Raw genomic sequence first — 18,330 nt, 5'->3', positions numbered from 1 at the left:
ATATTAGAGAGATAAGATTAGGAGTTAAGATATCTAGAACAAGTTGGAAGTAGCCTATATGTGGGGGAGGCAAGGGGGGGCAAATGAGAGGAGCGAGGTTGAAATAGTTTGGACATGTAAAAAGAAAAAGTATAGATGCCCCAGTGATGAGGTGTGAGAGGTTGTCAATGGTCGGTGTTCAGAGATGTAGAGGTAAGCCGGAAAGTATTTGGAGGAAATGATTAGACAGAACATAGCGCTTCTTGAGGACATGACCTTAAATAAGAGAGTGTGAAGATCGTGGAGTCCATTGAAATGGTAGAAAGACAATACTACTATTATATCTTGTCATTATTATGAACATTTCTCTCTCCGTCCACTTCTACTTGTCCAATTTGAAAAAACAATATGTAATTTATCACATAATTCCTAATGTATTCTTATTATTAACTATAATAATTCCTCAAATATTAAATTTAATATATTTAAAGAAAAATATAATAAAATTATCATTTTATTTAATACTACCGATTATAAGCGAATGGAGGGAGTTCAGTGTTAGGCATACATCTAAAACTTGGTACATACAATGTGGGTTTACTTTATCATTAGATTAGAATATCTCTTTCTAAAACAAAACAACAATATGTCACTCTTGTGTCTTCTTTCCTCTTTAATTCACTCTAAGAACTAAAGTAAATTAGAAACGACTGAGCTATGACAAGATGGATTGGATATTAGGCCACTTCCACACTAATCAAAATTGATCCTTACCCACAAACCATATTCATTATTGAGATTATTACGAGCCAAGGTAACATGAAAAGAAGAGACAAAAAGGAAAAGAAAAAAAATTGTAACGATAGTAATGAATCATGACTAAAATTTCACTGTTAAAACTAAGGGTGTGTTCAGTATGAAAGCTTGGAATTTTTTTTTAAGGAAAATAAGTGAATTTCTTACTTATGTTCAATACGCAAGAAACATTTTGGGTATCAAAAGTTCCCTCAGGCCTCTACCATTTCAGCCACACATTAGTTCTCACAAAGACGTACTGCCAGTTGGAAGCTGACATCTAAAGTTACCAATAACGGGTTACAGATGGAAACTCTAAACAGCACATCTTGCCTTCGGAGGGAAGGCAACAACAGCATACCCAGTGCAATCCCACAAGTGGGGTCTGGGTAGGATAGGATCTACACAGACCTTACCCTTCGGAGGGAAGGCATATGTCCATATTTTTTTACACTGCATAGTGTTGATATCATAATTATGATTAGCTTCACACCTTAGAGCTGAAGAAACCTCTAGAATAGCTCATTACTTTCCTGCAATATACTCTCCGATCAAAAATTGATGTCTCAACGATTAGCACATAAATAAAAGCTTCACCTTCTGATTAAACTATGTCTTCAGTGGAGCCTTTTTCTCTCTGTCAGATATCCGAACAGGAGCATTAGAATGTGACTTAAATCGGCCTCTGCCTCCACCATCTTCCCTCTCCTGCACAATAAAAAAGAGAATGCTTTGAATGTCATAGGCATCAAGTGTGTCTTCATGAAGCACAGTGATAGTGAGACAACTTCCAAAGCCGATATGGTGAAGAAATCATAGTATAAGTTTGCTTATACTTTTAACAGGAAGATAAGGTTGATTGTTTGAAGATATATTGAGACAATATTCAAGGCCTAGATTGTGTTTACAAGTAAGAAAACTACTCCCAACAAACATGTTGCCATGCTACGGCTGATATTAATATAATAATGAGAATATGTTGAAATCCCAAAGCAAAATTAGCTACCTTTTTCTTGACAATCTGAACCACGTCTTCATCCTGAAGCGGATGACTGAGACCACAATGCTGAGGGTAGTGCCTTGCACTCGTGCCCCATACCAAAACATACTTCACATCCTTAACAAGGCTCCTATGTATGTGATTACAGAAATCTTCTACAGTACAGCCACCTCTATCCTGAAATCATAAATACATGAAAAAGATTTATCAACAAAGCTACAGCGACAGCGCACAAGTGGAAAATAAAAGCATAAAGTGATACAACATACAGAAGAGAGAACCACAGGCTCGGCGAAATCTGGTTGCTGGCCTTGAGGCTTTGTATAAACTCTGACAAGACCCATTGCTTCCCACATTTTTGCAAGTAGTCTGTCCAGATTCAGCTGTTCCAAATTCGATAGCAATATTAATATGCAGACAAGGCAATGGGTTAGAAGATTTCTGAAAAGCATATTAGCATGTAAGGATAGTTTGACCCCATTCCAACACAAGAAACAGGGCATTCACATGTGCCCAGGGATTCACGTCCTGCGGTCTTCAATTTCCCTTTGGATTTTCAAGCCAAATTTCACAAAGGAAAAAGAAGTAAATGTAATTACTGGTCCCAGAACCCATATTCACAATGAAGCAATTCAACCTGGGAAGATCCTAGCGATCCTAGAAAAAGTAACACTTGCTATTTCCCGAAGGACAAACTACAAGAAAAAAGACTTCTAAACAAAACAAGGCCTTGGAAGTCATACAGACAGGATGTACACCCACATTTAGTGGAGGGGTGTCAAGTGATACCGCTTCATTGGAATTTTTTTACTAGATATACATATTAATACTATGCATAAAGAGATATATTGAACGAAATGACACTGCTTGACAAAAGATGTCTCTTGGCATGTTGGTTCAGTGTACGGTTTTGCTCTTTTAGGCTGGAGGTTCGAACGTCAAACCTAAGCATATTTTTGCAACATATAACATATTATATTGCTTAAAATTCTGGTCAAGTAGTATTGAACCCAAGACCTCTTCTAGCTTAAAACTAGACTAAACCAATGGGTCAAGGATATATCTTACTTATAAATGTGATAATTAAATTTTAACCTTTCTTCTATGAATATTGACACCGCTTATTGAAAATTTTGCGTACGCCACTACATACAGAACCACACAAAAAGAAAAGATTGCAACTTCATGTGACATTGTCACCGCCAACTGTATTTAGTGGACAGTCCCAGAAATGCACTTTCAAGACACTTAAATATGCTCTTCATTGCAGTCATACTAAATATCAATATGCAAATGCAAAGAAACAGTAAATTGTAATAAAGGTAGCACCTTGCTTGAACATTAGACCTGATTAGTAGGCTTTCTGATTCATCAAAAAACTTGCCATAGCTGTTAATTTACTTCTTTCAGTATTCTTATAACTATTGCACAAAATACCTTCAAGTTGCAGCTAATGACAATGGAGTTTGGCTGTCGGGATAATCTGTCCACATCATCAATACCGACAACATCTATCTTGTTGTAGACATATATACACTTCATGTATTTACGATTTCCCTCAATAACATCAATAAGGTCATCCACTGTAGCATCTTCACGAAATAAAACCTAACAAGGTGAACAAAGAATATAAAGTTACAGAGATTTTGCACATATAAAAGGGGAAGAGGCAAATGTGAACTTGCAAACAATCCATAAAATGTTAGTAGAATCAACACTTTTGTTTGTGAGAAAATATAAGTTCCCACATGATGTTCTGCAGCATATTACGCTAACAGGGTAAGAGTACCTCAGCATTGTGAATCTTGTATTCATGAAGAATTTGATAGCAGAGCTTCTCATCAATATGTGTCAGATGCAACGTGCTGTTGAAAGAAATCCCTCCCGTCTTTTTCTTCTTGAAGTATATCTGCAACCATTTGCTAATGTAAATTAAATCCACATTTTGAAGTTGTCAAATCTGAGGGGAGCATATTGCCAATGAATGCATGTGTGCAAAAAACTAAAACTGCACTTTAAAGACAATCTCCGGGATTCCAGACAAAATATTGTGAGGAAGAAATATTTTCAATCTAGACTTGCCAACCACTGATATAGATGATAAAAGCATTCTCTAATCACCATTCTTACTCGAACTCCTTTTTAAAACAGGGTTACCTAGGGCATAAACTCCAGCAAGTGTCGCATAATATCAATGCCAGAGAAAGTAAATGAAGCAAGAACCCTGCCACCTAAAAACTTGGGGACGAATGTCAAGGTGTACTCTGCTATAAGATCAACCCATATAATGCTATACAGTAGTTTTTTTTTTTTTGAAACTTTAATGCTATACAGTAGTTGTGTTGCCAATAATTGAGAAAATCCTCAGAAAAAATGATATCTTCACAAATAAAAAACAGAGAGATAAAGAAAAATAATGTTAATAAGAATGAAGGAGCTAAAATGACAACATAAATAATGCACAGAATAGATCACCTGAGGAGGTCGTTTATTTAATCGCAGTCCCACAGCTTCCAGCTCCCTTGTTAAAATTTGTCGATGGCCTTCACTCTAAATTGAAAAGGAGTGTGTCACCTCTCAATAGGAAGTGCAAGAATATGAAAATTCTAATCAACAATAGCTTAACAGACGATTCAATAGTTTGTTGAACAGCTACCAGGGGAACAAGATGAATTTAATAGTTATAGGAAGTCCTCAGGATACAAACAAAAGGTACAACTAACCACCAAATTTCCAGACTCCCAACATATACAGCAAGACAAGCCATTACAGCTTTGTTTCATCATTATTAACTTCATGAATAATTGTTGTGGTCCAAGTACAACGTATGTTATTGTTTCTTCCACTAGACAATTAATCAAGTCTAAGAGGGCATGACATTATCAAGGTCACTGTTCTAGACATTTGAATCGGTAAGCATAAAAGCATATCAGAGACAAGCTTAGCATATTTATTTAATAGGTACAGCAAGTTGATAATTAGAGAACCTTAAATTGTCTTAAAAGACGAATTATTGAGTTAGGTATCAAAAGGACCCAAAGGGAGTGAATGGACATTATGTTGGGTTAGAACAATACAAAGGTATTCTTAAAGTGGGATTCAAAGTTGGTAATGGAAGGAAAATATCCTTTTGGAATGATAACTAAGTTGGGGATACACTGAAATACCTATTTCCAGAATTACACAACCTATCCTTTTTCCAATTCATGGAAAGATCATCAAAAAGTTGGATGCTATCAGAAGAAACTTTCTTTGGCAAGGTAATGGTGAAGGGGGGAAGAAGCATCACTTGATCAAGTGGGAGATTGCTATAACCAACAAAAAAGAAGGAGGTCTAGGAATTAAGAACTTGAAAGCACAAAACAAGAGTCTTCTGTTAAAATGGCTATGGAGACTGGCAGCAGATGAGCAGGGCCTGTGGAAGGACATCATCATTGCAAGATATGGTAGGGAAGGACCATGGACTACTCAGGAAGTTAAAATTCCTTATGAAATGGGACTATGGAGAACTATCAGAAATCAATGGCCAAAAATGTGGGGTAATACTGTGATCAAAGTGGGCAATGGCAGAAAGACCTTGTTCTGGAATGATGTATGGGTGGGGCAAACACCTTTAAGGCAACAGTTTCCGGACATTTATAATCTTAATCAACAGAAGCTAGCTACAATCTCACAGATCAAAAATGCACAAGGTTGGAATCTGTCCTTCAGAAGATTCCTCAATGACTGGGAAGTGGAGAGAATGATCCAATTCTACAATACTTTGGAACAAGCTAAGAGCCTTAATTTTGAGGAAGATAGATTGTTGTGGAAGATGGATAAAGATGGCAAGTTCAAGGTGAAATCAGCATACAAGCTACTGGATATCTCAACTGAAACCAAGGAAGGTTGGCCATGGAAGATGATCTGGAAAGGGAAGATACCTCATAAGGTGGCTTGTTTCACCTGGCTAGTTGCACATCAAGCAGTTCTGACTCAGGACAACCTTATGAAAAGGGGAAGGCAGTTATGCTCCAGATGTTTTTTTTGTGAAGCTGAAACAGAGACAGTAAACCATCTTTTTTTACACTGTAAAGTGACTGAAAAATTATGGCAATGGTTCATTAATCTCAGGGGTATTAGATGGGCCATGCCAAGACATACTGTAGAAGCTCTAGCATGTTGGAATAGGGATGGAAATCAATCAGGACACAAGGAGAGATGGAAGATTGTCCCTGCATGCATCTGGTGGACAATTTGGAAGGAGAGAAATCAGAGATGTTTTGAGAACAAGAGCATTTCCTTCCAAAGTATGAAGATGAACTGTCTAGCAACATTCTACTTTTGGTGTATTCAATCTGTACCTAAGGATATAGGGGACATCACTCTGTTTTTAGATAGTCTATAATGGATATAGGTGATAGATTTGTTTTGGATGTTCCTTCATATTTTGATGTAACTACTTAGGAGCACACTATTGGTGTACTTCCTTCTGTTTATAATACCAGTTAACTTTCTCAAAAAAAAAAAATATGGCTGACTCTCACAAAAATAGAATCTATCCATATCACAAGACTGTTACAATTAGGAGCCTTAGTTCCAGAAAAAATCTCAGACTTGTAAAGTTCATCCACTAATCACAAGATATATATGCTATATCTACTACAATCCGAACAATATCACAATCACTAAGTAATAAGATGAGACCTTGAAAGTTTCTAGTATTTTAAGTATGAGAGGGTTGAAAGAAGGGGGCCACATGTTAGATCCTGACACACTAAAATGTTAGAGGGATTAAGAGAAAGCAATAGAATTTTGTCTATAGAAGTAATATACATAAACAATATCATAACCATGTTATCATATTAAATAATAAAATATTAAAGAATATCATAACCGAAATCACCCATTCATAGAACAATTACAACAATATCTATTAAGTTCTATCAAAACAGACATCTACTGAACGATTTACATCTAATGAAAACCAATGTTGTCAAAGGCTCATTTTAGGCGCACTTAATCCCTGAAGCTCAGAAAAGCTCCAGGAGGGCGCTTCGTCTCACTTAAGGGTGCTTCTCTATAGGCAAGGCACTAAGGCAAGCACCACATTGCCCATGAATTCTATCTTGAACCGGGCAGTACTAAATGATAATTTTAATCAGCAAAGAGATGTATTAATTGTTAGGGAAAACATTATGAATGACTTTGTTCCTTATTTCTTGCATTACAGATCTAATTTTTTCCTTCATTGCACCTTTTTTAACTAAAGCCCATCCTTTATAATTGTGCTTTGCGCTTAAAGCACATAGACCTGGAGCTCGTTTTAAAGAGCTTCAATAAAACCTATACTGTCAGAGTATCACCTACAATGACCAACACTCACTTTTGAAGCATCCAGAACCATCAAAACAATGTCTGATGACTTGGAAACAGCAATGACCTGTCATCAAAGAGAAATTCTTCAGAGGCTTTCATCATCAAGATCATGAACTTCAGGAACTATATTTTATCCATTCTTTGCCAAATTGCTAAATTAGTATCAACAATTACCTGCCTACCACGCCCCTTGCCTTCTGATGCACCCTCAATGATACCCGGAAGATCAAGCAATTGAATTTTGGTATCATTGTAGTGTATAATACCAGGAATGCAAGTAAGTGTAGTGAACTCATATGATGCAGCTTCAGAATGTGTTCCAGTCAGCATCGTTAGTAGTGTTGACTTTCCAACACTGTAAAGACAAACCAAAGTTTTTAGGGGACCAAGAGTTGCAGCTAACATAACTGAAAAATGAAATTCTTGTAGACACCCAAAGGGAAAAGGCAAATACACAGTAGCAAGTCAACACTGAGAACAACTTTTTTCCATAATTATCAGATCAGCTGTAGTTAAATGTCCTGAGTTAGATTCCCATCTTTGGCCTCGCCAAAAGAAATCTCACATAACAGATCTTCAGAATTTTAGGCTATTAACTCAAATTATTTCACAAGTATGGGTAAGGCTGCGTACACACCACCCTCCCCAGACCCCAATTGTGGGATTTCACTGGGTATGTTGTTGTTGTTTTTAGGGTAGAAATCAGATGATGTAGAAGATCAGCAAAAGCCAAAAAGTGATTAAATTCCATATCTAGCACACAATGCTTCAAAAATATTCTACTTTGTAAAATTAACCCGTACAGACTTATATCTTTTTTTCACTTCTGATGAAATTAATGACATCTAAAACCAAGAGAGGAGATGTCAAACCTTGGAAATCCTATTAGTGCAACACGTCCATGGCCATACTTTGTGACTTCAAACCCCTCTCCAGCTCCACTGGAACCCTGTTGCATCAGCATAATCAGAAGGTTATTATTATCTCTCTATCAAAAGAAGAAAAAAAGACAGATAGGAGAAAGCCGGTTTCAAGTGAACGTGAACTTATATATCATGAAATCTAGAGGAAACTTAAGTTCATGGAGAATTCACTGCACCAATTAACAGTCCAAAACACAAAAATTGCATACTTTAGGGGGCTCCAGCAGTTGTGTCCTCAGCTTTGCTATCTTAGCCTTCAGCTGACCAAGATGATACTCTGCACATCCAAGGTACAGTACATCACTAAGCTTCTGAGGAAATTTGGGGAAAAGGTTGACATACAGACAGGTTTATTCATCACAGATACAAGATATAAATAAAATTTACCACGTTCATTTGTATGTGAGAGGATACATGGAGTAAGCCTGCACCTCATAACACAAAATACATGTACAGAGGAATGAATCATCACGAGCGACTACGAAGCTCTAAAATAATTGCTGTCAAATTAATATCATCCCATTCCCCATAAGGGATGTTCTTATTCTTGCAAGATCCATGTAAAGTTCATACTTCTAGCACAAGTGCTTTTGAATTTCAACTATCCAATAGTGCTCCCACAAGAGGTTAGTCTCCTTTGGTTGACTAAGAAACTCTAAGTTTTAGCTCTAGCTTTGCCAACCAGATCCTTTAGAGACTCCTGAGGGTTTATGTCGATTCATCTGCATGATTACTGTTTAGAGAAGATAGATTAAATTAACTAAAATAGTTCATCATGGTCACACATTATGGTGGTTGTGGTTCAACCATAAGCATTTCCAGCAGAGCTCAAATCCTTTGATAAGAGCTTCCGATAATATTTTGAGTTCTCGTGCCTGTCCTAATAGTCAAAATAAGGTCATTTTAATGCTTTTTGGGGTGTCACTATAAATTATTAAATTTGAGTTAGGTTTACTGTAGAAGTATGTATGTAATGATTGAGTTAATTATGATGCGCTGACATGCATTTGGGAGGGGGGGGGGGAGAAGTCCATAGACCACAAAGATAACATTTACTTGGCATATGATATGAGGCATGAAAGAAAGCACAGTCATCAAATAATAATAAAAAGTTGTAGAAGCCATTACTGACCAAGTACAAACATCAATATTCCACACATATTTCTCTCTTTCTATTAATTTAAAGACAGTAACAAGAGTTGCTCCTCCAGGCAGCAGATCGCTTTAACAAGGTTCCAGGAGGACTCAGGAGAAAAAGAAAAGGTAATGTATCTGTTGACAAGGTTATGCTTAATAGTAACGTGAATGGCACTTCAAATAATGATGGTGGAAACACAACTGTCAAAAAGGCTTTAGTAAACAGTTACCAGTTGCTTTATTCTTTTGTGTACGAGCCATCTCAGCTTCTATTTCTTTAATCCTTTCTACGATCCCCATGGTTCCTTAGTTTTCCTGCATTGAGAAACAAAGAAAGATAAGATATAGTCAAGAAACTGTATCATTAACAATGAGATACTCACAAAAGTATCAACCAGAAAAAAAAAATGAAAATCATGTTTGCCCTCAAAAGACACATAAGCAAAAAGGAGGGAGCAGCTTCCAGCTAGAGTCAAAGATACCGAGCTATATTGTCTTCATCAAAAAAAAAAAAAAAAAAAGATACCATGCTATACTGTAAGTTTAAATAATTCACATGGACCTTCTATTTAACAAGTATTGGATGATGAAAATTTAATAGCTGATGCAATCAACTTCACATGCTTGGACTTGTGGCCCTTCTATTATAATTTCTTTTCCCAGAGAAATATTCAGCAAATTGGTCTGTAATACTAAAGGTAGATACTATACTATAACAACTTTGTAAGCCATTATCACATGACAAACAAATCAATCAATCAAGAGTCTACACCTCAATCCCAAAATAGTCGGGATCAACTATATCAATCCTCTATTCCTTGCAAAAATCACAAGTAATATGATGAATCCAAGTTGAATCTTTTCACTACCAATCAACCAATAGATAGTCTATTTGCTCAATCACAAACCAATTGTGATCCATATGAATCATATGATCCTCTGTTATCACATACGAAACAAACTCTGGAAATTAACTTGTAAACATCAAAACAACTACGAGAAATCATAGTTGAAACTAATCACACATAAATCCATTCAGAGTAAAATTCTGATAATCAAATAGAACTAATGATTTTTCAATTAAGGGGCAATATTCAGAATGCAGCATATCATGCATTTGACACTGTTGTTAATGTGAAAAATCAAAGCGTCAATCAGAGAATTACGAGCTAATTTAGGATTCGAATCATTTGCAAGGTTAAAACACTACAAGAGCTAATTTTAATCGTAGCTATCGGCGTATACCTGAACGACGAGAAGATATTGTAAACACCGGCGACCGTACCGGCGACTATATGCGGCGGCTCGTGTGTAAGTAGAAGATAGTGTATGCACTCAAGTCTCGACTAGAAGAAGGGAGAAACAAGGGTGGTGCAAATAAGGTGGGATCAAAATGAAAAGTTCTTCAAACTTAGAGGACCTGAGTTTAAATTTTAATTTTATACACTAATATTTAGATAATTACACTTTGATTTCTTATTCTTCAATTTTGTTACTATTTGGTTTTTTCCAATATTTGACTATAATATTATTTCAGTAGTAGTTAATTTTTTCACAATATATATTTCATGCAATAATGTAAATAGATAAAAAAAATATATATATGTGTTAATGAGCGGCTATTAATAATATATTGTTGATGTAACTATCTATTAACAAAGACGGAGCCAAAAAATTTAGTGTATATGTTCATAATTTTTTGTTTATTGAGTTCTGAATAGATTTAACACAATTATAAAATTTAAGTTAACTAAAATAAATTTTATATCAAATTTACAGCGAACACACTTTTCATACCTCACTTATAAAATTACGCTACTATCTTCTTGTCATAAAATCACTTGTAGTAATTTATGCTTGACATAACAGAAACCAACCGTTTGTGGAGTCCATGGGGAGTTTATCTGTTTGTGTGAATCAACCTTCAAAATTCTTGTGTTTCTCTCCATGTCCACAATTGTGGGGCAGAAATTGGAATTGGAAGAGTAATAAGCGTTCTCTCACTTGCTTTTCTTCTCAGAAGAAAATAGGTTTTATGGACCAAATTCTAGATTACATTGAAGGTTTGATTTCACTTCTTTACTTCAATTTATTGTTAATTGAGTGTTATCCTTTAGATATTCATTTTGAATGATTCATTTCAGATAGCAGTTTAATTTGTGCTTTGACAAAATTGGGGAAATTCGATACTGAAACTTTTAATTTTGTATGCTTTGACAATTAACATTGCGGGAAGTAGAGCTTGAGCTACCTCTCAATTTTCAATCAGAAGTAGTTGTTGTTCAGTAGTTAATTGGGTATCTGAATGTTGCAATTTAAATGGGGATACATGGATAGTCGTCAATATTCATATAGCCGACCCCAACTTGTTTGGGATTGAATAAAAGTAGCTCATATATACCGCTAACGTTAGATAAGAAGGTATTTATGAGCAACTTTTGTAACAGTAGGGGTATATGTAAGTCATTTTTATAATGGTAAGGGTATAGGTGTGCTATTTTTGTAACGAGAATATATGAGCTCTAAATGACAAAGTAAGTTGAAACGTATATCAGACCCTTTTCCCTTGTTTTATTAAGAGCCAAGGAGGGCTAAGGCTGAATTTAATTGATTCTTCTGCCAAATGCTATAGTAATGCTGATAGATAACATAGGAACAGTTTACGTTAAACTGGAGATAGCCAGGTAGAAATTCAAGATGATTGCATATGCCTCTATGGTCCAGCATATAATAAATCTAAAGAGATATATGACGAGGTGAACCTAGTCCTTTTAAATCCTGGATCTGCCTCTAGCTGCGATAGCTCTATGTTTTCCGTGAGAAATATGAATGACAAACAGGAAATTCTCTGGTTTGAACTTTGATTGACATGTTTTAGTGTAAAATTCTTCCAATTTAGGATTTATATAACTCTCATTTTCCATATTAAGTACTCCCTCTGTCCCTAATTAGTTGTCCACTTTTCCTTTTATAGTTGTCTCTAATTACTTGTCTATTTTGACAAATCAAGAAAGGACCAAATAATTTTACCTATTATACCCTCAATTAATTAATAGAATATAATTAATAGGGGTAAAATGATAAACTCTCTATGTCAATAATTGTTTTCTTAATAGATATGTCAATTCAAAAGTGGACAAGTAATAAGGGACAGAGGGAGTATAAATTTAATCTTTCTTTAATTTCCTTAAGGATTCAGTGCACCAGTACATTTGGTGCACTGCAAAACGTCTGGGGCAAGGCTCCTTTGCATTATATATCAATTGATAATGCTGTGTTCTCTGACTTCTGCATTATATATGACATTGCATGTCCAAACGCCTACTTAGTATCTCTACAGGCTGATGATGGCAACTCGTAGTTTCATTTAACGGTTTTTGCTCTAGCCTCTGAGGTTGTAAATATCATTGGTATCATAAACAGTCATGATTTCAATGAGAAAATCTTTAAACTTGTTAGGCCCTAAAATGATGAAAAGACGTCATTAAATGAAAAGAGAAACAGAAAAGGGCTAACACCTAAAACGTAAATGCTTATTACGTCAATCTTTCCTACTAAAATTATGTGATATGATGTATTCTAACGCATCTCAATTCTCAAAGAATGCTGATCAAACAACATCTCCTTAATCATTGACATTTTCATCCATGTACGCCATTGATTTCAGGCGGTCCAAAGTTAAGGAAATGGTATGGGGCACCCGAGCTCCTCCCAAAAGATGGATCCCTTTCAGAAGAAGATATGTCTTCGGGTAGCTGAATTTAGTAATTATTTTGCATGTGATTTCTTCTCTAAAATATCATATCAACAATGTGTTCCTTTTTTCTCACAAACAGAAGAAGATGAAGTCAGGGATGCAGTTTTAGTTACCGATGGAGATAATGAGATTGGTCAGGTTCGTATATGGTAGCATCGGATATCTTGCACTAGAATCTTTATGCCTTCTTGTTTACAATATGTGCATGTGCGAGCAGGGGGAGGAATTTTTCTTACGTCATCTAAGTTCAACTGAAATGATTTAGTCATAGCCCAGTTTTCCTTAACTATGCCCTACCTCAATGATTCAGTATATAGCTCAATCTTTAATCCGTCTCATCCTTTGTCAACTTCACCTATACATGATCTTGGACAGATGATTATATTGTCTTTGATAATCAAAAGAACTCGGATCAAAGCTCTGGTAAAGGATAAGCGGGTTGCAATGGAAGCATTTGGTACTTATGTTGAGGTTGGTGGCATTTTTATAAGGTTTTTTTAGTATCATACACTTGGTAGTATTTTAATACTTAATGTTCCTAAGCTGCTATGAAGCCAATAGCAGGTGATGCAAGGGACAGATCATTGCTAAAGAAGGCTCTAAGTGGTGTTCGTGCAGTGATATGCCCAAATGTATGCTCGTTCTTATCATCATTCTCCGGTATCATTTTTTTACTATGATCCCCAACAAAACACTTACAAAGAAACATTAACGAGTAGCATTACATCTGTGTATGAATCTATACTACATCTGTTTTGGATTTATCGTGTAATCTTGCTGCATCTAATTATTTTTTCCGTAGCTTATTTAGGCACTTTCTTTTCTATGTGCACAATTATTTGTTAAGAAGTTCTCTTACACTTGAGCTGCAATTTGTAGGAAGGTTTTATATCAAATTTAGAGAGTTGGAAAGGTTTACAACATGTAATCCTATTATCTCAGGTAGTCCTCTCTCGTACATGTATAGGCAATGGCAGTTTTTGAACGGTTTATGTTTTGATTTTATGATATGATGACATTGCAGCTGTCTGTTTATAGAGGTTCTAGCGGGGTTCAAGCAATTGTTACTGCCAATGCAAGAAAACAAGCAGAACAAGATGAATCACTGGTTATGGCTTCGGGAATCCCTTACACCATTATCAGAACTGGCTTGTTGATAAATGCACCAGGTGGAAATCAAGGTTTCAACTTTAAAGAGGTAATCCTTATATGTATAGCTTCTTTATTAGGTAGATGGTGTGGAAATCACAATCTGTTTACTGCTCTTTTGTCACTTGGCAATTTGGAAATGTCATTGGCTGTATCCAAACGAGCATAACGTCATACAACTATGTTTCCCTAGGTTGAAACCACCAGAAAATGAACTATAAGGTGTTCCTTTTGTGCAAAATAAATCAAAATTATTCACAAATCAAATAGAAAACGACTGTACCAGATTGTCATTGTTCATATTGAGCAAATTCCTTACCGTTGCTACTCAACACGGTAGTTGTCCACTAAAGTTTTAGTTTTTACATTTCGTTCAAACACAAAGTAATGTGCCCAAGACGGACCCATTGACTTGATATACAGATGATGGTCTAATAGCTAGCTATTGTTTTGTTGATGATTCCTAAATATCCGAACTTTCCAGTTACCACCATTCCGATCATTGCGTTAAGATTTGAAAATGTCTTCCGTTCTGGCATTAGAGCAAATTAGAATAGAATAGTGGAATCTTTATCAAGATTGGATCAGAAATTCCTCACATGAAATTTATGACAAAATATGTTTTTCGGTGATTGGTTTCCTATGTTTTTAAGCAATTTGGCTTGCTACTTGTCATTCACTTAAAATCATTTGCAAGAAAGTTAGTTTTGTAAAATTAGCTGGTTCTATGATCTTCATGCCAGGGCTGTGCATCACAAGGAAAGCTGAGCAAGGAGGATGCCGCTTTCATCTGTGTAGAGGCTCTTGAGACTTTGCCACAGAAAGGACTGATATTCGAGGTTTGTTCCTCGATTGGCCTTTAATTTTCTAAGATTTATAGTTGCCCAGAAATGACGATACAAGAATATATGAACTTGAAAGCTACAAAGAAGTCTTCCTACATATGAATGTTCTGTTAAAGGTCTTCTGGACTGATATAAGCTGATGCCAATGTGGCTAACAGAAAGCATCAATAGTTGATTACTTCTGTTGGACAAAGAACTAGTCAATCTGCAGTGGTGCCTGTTTGGAACTTTTCAAGGTCAAAATCAAACATTTTTTGTATCACGTATCTATTCCGATAAGAAGTAACCAATATCTTTAGTTTCTGCTTCAAATCTCATAGAGGTGAACTTGAGCATAATGAAACATTTTCCAGCAGTTGTATCAGCTTTCTTGTTGTGAATGCAATTGTGCTGTTCTTTTGGTTGTTGTTAAAAAGCTAACAAGTTTAAATCTGTCGAATAACAGGTGGTCAATGGTGAGGACAAGGTCATGGATTGGAAAGAGTGGTTTGCAACTTTGATAGATAAATCACAAGTGTAATTTCTTTGGATCCATAATTGGTGTATACATCAACAGTGTGAGAGAATTTCACCATGATATAATTAAGCTAAAAGCTTTAATCACAATGCAAATTGCTTATTTTCAGTATGTAATTGTGCTAAAAGAAAAGCATCTTGACAAGTTTGTAAACTACTTTAAAAGAAGAAAAGATTGTATCTGATGGTAACATGCAGAATACAGTAATGCAGTTTTTAATGTGATTCCAGAAAAGGCATGGCAACAATTGTATACTAAGCACCACCCCCTGAGGTTTCAACGAGTCCAGACACCAGAATTTTGGAAATAACAGAGAAACAAATTCATGATACAACGAGGAGTTACAAAGACGAGAACAAAGGACAAAAGTATATACGCTCTTCTATTTCAAGTAAAACTGGGAAGGATAACTCAAACGAAGTAAAACTGGGAAGGATAACTCAAACGAGAAACTATGAGTGGGGCTCTATGTCTAGTTTCTTCGCGCCCACTCAAGCATCTAAAGACAGAACAAGTAACTCTGCTGTAACAAACACACAAGGAGAAGATTACAACTTGCTAATCATGAATTTGAATCCAATTGCAGAAGCAGATAGAAAGATAACAAAGGAACACATGACCAGATAGGATTTATTTTCAAAATGTTATAGCTTATAGCCTCGGTATATATCCATCCCGTTCTACTCAAACCTATCTTAAAGAGAGCAGGTTAACTTATAAACAATCAACGGAGAAAGTTGAACTTCAATACGGTCAATTCAGCTGGACCTAATTCTCTTCTGACCGTCTCTTTGATCTGATTGATTAGCATTGTTTGATTCACCCTCGGAGAAAGCCTCCATAGATGTGGTGACAGAACTGGAGAGATCAGCATAGAGATCAACTACTCTTCTAATATTGTTATTTAGCTCTCTAATTAGACCAACATTTCGAGTCAAGTTATCTGGGATTGTTGACTCGTGGTTCTGGTTGATCTCGTTGATTAACAACCTGTTTTGATCCAAAATGTTCTGTACTTGCACAAAATTCTTTTGCAATGTCTGAACTACTTTGCGGTCAACTTGAATTCCATTACCAGTACAAGAGAATACAACATCTTCCATCTCAGTTACCACAGAATAAAATCAGAAACGGCTATCAAATACTGCATATAGAAACATAAAGTTGCCTTAGATCAACAAGTCGTTAAAATCATAAGCAAGAAGGCACAAGTTTTTCATAAAATTAAACAACTAAAAAACCTTTGAATTTTTGTGTAGTTAATGGTAAAAAACACACATGAACTATCACTATTTCGAGAGTTTCACAACTCAACTATTAGTCGTTCCCTTTTCCTACCTGAACTATCACCATCTATTCACTTAGGTATGTTCTAATACATAGATGATAATACTTCAGGCAGAACAACGAAACAGATGATAATCGGGGTGTGGAACTCCCGGAAAAAGTGATAGTTCAGTGTTTACAACCATTATCTCATTTTTGTGTCATAAGGATATTGTAGTTGCCAATCTAGCAAGCTTCAATACCAAATTAGTTTGGGTAATTAGGTCCATTTCATGTACAACACTATTATATAGTGTGCGCGATTATGTGGATAAGTTCCAAGAAATTCAATATTTAAAGATCCATACAACAACAACATGCTCAATGTAATCCCACAAAGTGGTGTATGGGGAGGATAGAGTGCACCCCGACCTTACCCCCTACCTTGGAGGTAGAAAGGCTATTTCTGTCTTCTGATTGACTCTCAGCTCAAGGAAAAACAATTCAAAGCAGCTCAAATAAAGAAATAATGATAGTGAAGAAGTCATTGCAAAATCCTATAGCAAACACAACGAAACATTCTATAAACACTAACTACAACAAAATATAAGACAATAATCGAAATATAAAAAACAACATATAGTATTAACATAAATTGAAGGGCAAGAAACTACAACAAAACTCATCTAGACTATCAATTTATCGCAATCCTTCTCTAAAGAGACTCTATAACACTAAATGATTTCTTCTCATCTGTTCTAACCTTGGTATACAGAGTAACAATACTAGTACAAGGTGACATGTATTCTGTGAAACTACAAACAAAGTGCACGCAAGTTGATCCAAACACCACAGTTATCCAAACAAAAAAAAAAAACTCAATCTAGGGCTAAGAATCCATTTTTTATGTATAGAAAGAATTTGAACATCAAACAATTGAAAACATTAAGGCAATGGAATGGAACAAAACCTTATCCAAAATTCCTACAAGAAAAGCCTAATTCAATACTTATGTAAACAACAAGATAACCATAGACTTCAAAATTTTGATTTTACCCATGTAATAAAAGCAGAAATCAAAGAATTAGAGATTTATAGAATAAATAAACTCTTGTAAAACTCTCAGAAACATTTTTGCTAAGAATAGTTTAAGGAGGAGAGGATTACCTTAAAATTGTGGAACATATGAGAAATCCCAAATCATGACCGGACGATGAAAGACTTCGATTGTCTCAATCGTTTACTTAAATACAGGTATTTCATATGAGGAAAAAATGGATAAATAATTACTTGCTACTTTTTTCTTTTCTTTTTTAATTTGATATCAGCTATCCACACTAGAGTCCGACAAAATAAGGATTCGTACAAAAAAAAAAATCCCATATTAGAGGCAAATAAATACTTTTTTGTCCTTTTTCACTTGTTCAATTTTGATTTTTTTATTAGTTCATTTTTACTTGTCATCTTTGACAAATCAATTAAAGATAATATTTTTTTTACCTGTTATATCCTTAATTTATCTAGAGAATTAATGTTTTTGAAAATGGTAGAGTCTCTTTAATGAGTAAATTCATTTTGAAATTCTATCAATTAATAGGGGTAAA

General features: G+C 35.4%; 3 protein-coding genes across 4 annotated transcripts; 1 reads left to right on the top strand and 2 right to left on the bottom strand.

Moving 5' to 3' along the window:
• Window positions 1-864: 864 nt before the first annotated feature.
• On the bottom strand, window positions 865-10,580 carry LOC102588421 (developmentally-regulated G-protein 2). 2 transcript variants are annotated; one of them, XM_006361282.2, is made up of 13 exons: window positions 10,438-10,580; window positions 9,423-9,507; window positions 8,265-8,332; window positions 8,005-8,081; window positions 7,307-7,487; window positions 7,140-7,196; window positions 4,250-4,324; window positions 3,564-3,683; window positions 3,212-3,382; window positions 2,044-2,157; window positions 1,781-1,951; window positions 1,372-1,482; window positions 865-1,307 (listed from the first exon to the last, which is right to left on the bottom strand). In XM_006361282.2, exons 2-12 carry the CDS (start codon window positions 9,490-9,492, stop codon window positions 1,384-1,386), a joined length of 1,203 nt encoding a protein of 400 aa, XP_006361344.1. In that variant the 5' UTR covers window positions 9,493-9,507; window positions 10,438-10,580; the 3' UTR covers window positions 865-1,307; window positions 1,372-1,383. The 2 variants fall into 2 exon arrangements, with proteins under 2 accessions (XP_006361344.1, XP_006361343.1); XM_006361281.2 differs by having other exon boundaries at window positions 865-1,482.
• A 458-nt stretch (window positions 10,581-11,038) lies between these two features.
• Window positions 11,039-16,003, top strand: LOC102588097 (uncharacterized). The gene is made up of 9 exons (XM_006361280.2): window positions 11,039-11,255; window positions 12,860-12,943; window positions 13,029-13,087; window positions 13,325-13,420; window positions 13,504-13,581; window positions 13,829-13,891; window positions 13,974-14,147; window positions 14,842-14,937; window positions 15,389-16,003. The coding sequence occupies exons 1-9, from the start codon at window positions 11,084-11,086 to the stop codon at window positions 15,461-15,463; spliced, it is 897 nt and encodes a 298-aa protein (XP_006361342.1). The 5' UTR covers window positions 11,039-11,083; the 3' UTR covers window positions 15,464-16,003.
• A 58-nt stretch (window positions 16,004-16,061) lies between these two features.
• On the bottom strand, window positions 16,062-17,989 carry LOC102587775 (protein ELF4-LIKE 3). The gene is made up of 2 exons (XM_006361279.2): window positions 17,894-17,989; window positions 16,062-16,604 (listed from the first exon to the last, which is right to left on the bottom strand). The coding sequence occupies exon 2, from the start codon at window positions 16,561-16,563 to the stop codon at window positions 16,219-16,221; it is 345 nt and encodes a 114-aa protein (XP_006361341.1). The 5' UTR covers window positions 16,564-16,604; window positions 17,894-17,989; the 3' UTR covers window positions 16,062-16,218.
• Between the last annotated feature and the right edge of the window lie 341 nt (window positions 17,990-18,330).

Source organism: Solanum tuberosum, unplaced genomic scaffold (assembly GCF_000226075.1).
Source record: "Solanum tuberosum cultivar DM 1-3 516 R44 unplaced genomic scaffold, SolTub_3.0 scf00344, whole genome shotgun sequence".
Taxonomy (NCBI): domain Eukaryota; kingdom Viridiplantae; phylum Streptophyta; class Magnoliopsida; order Solanales; family Solanaceae; genus Solanum; species Solanum tuberosum.
This window is presented reverse-complemented; position numbering and strand designations above follow the sequence as displayed.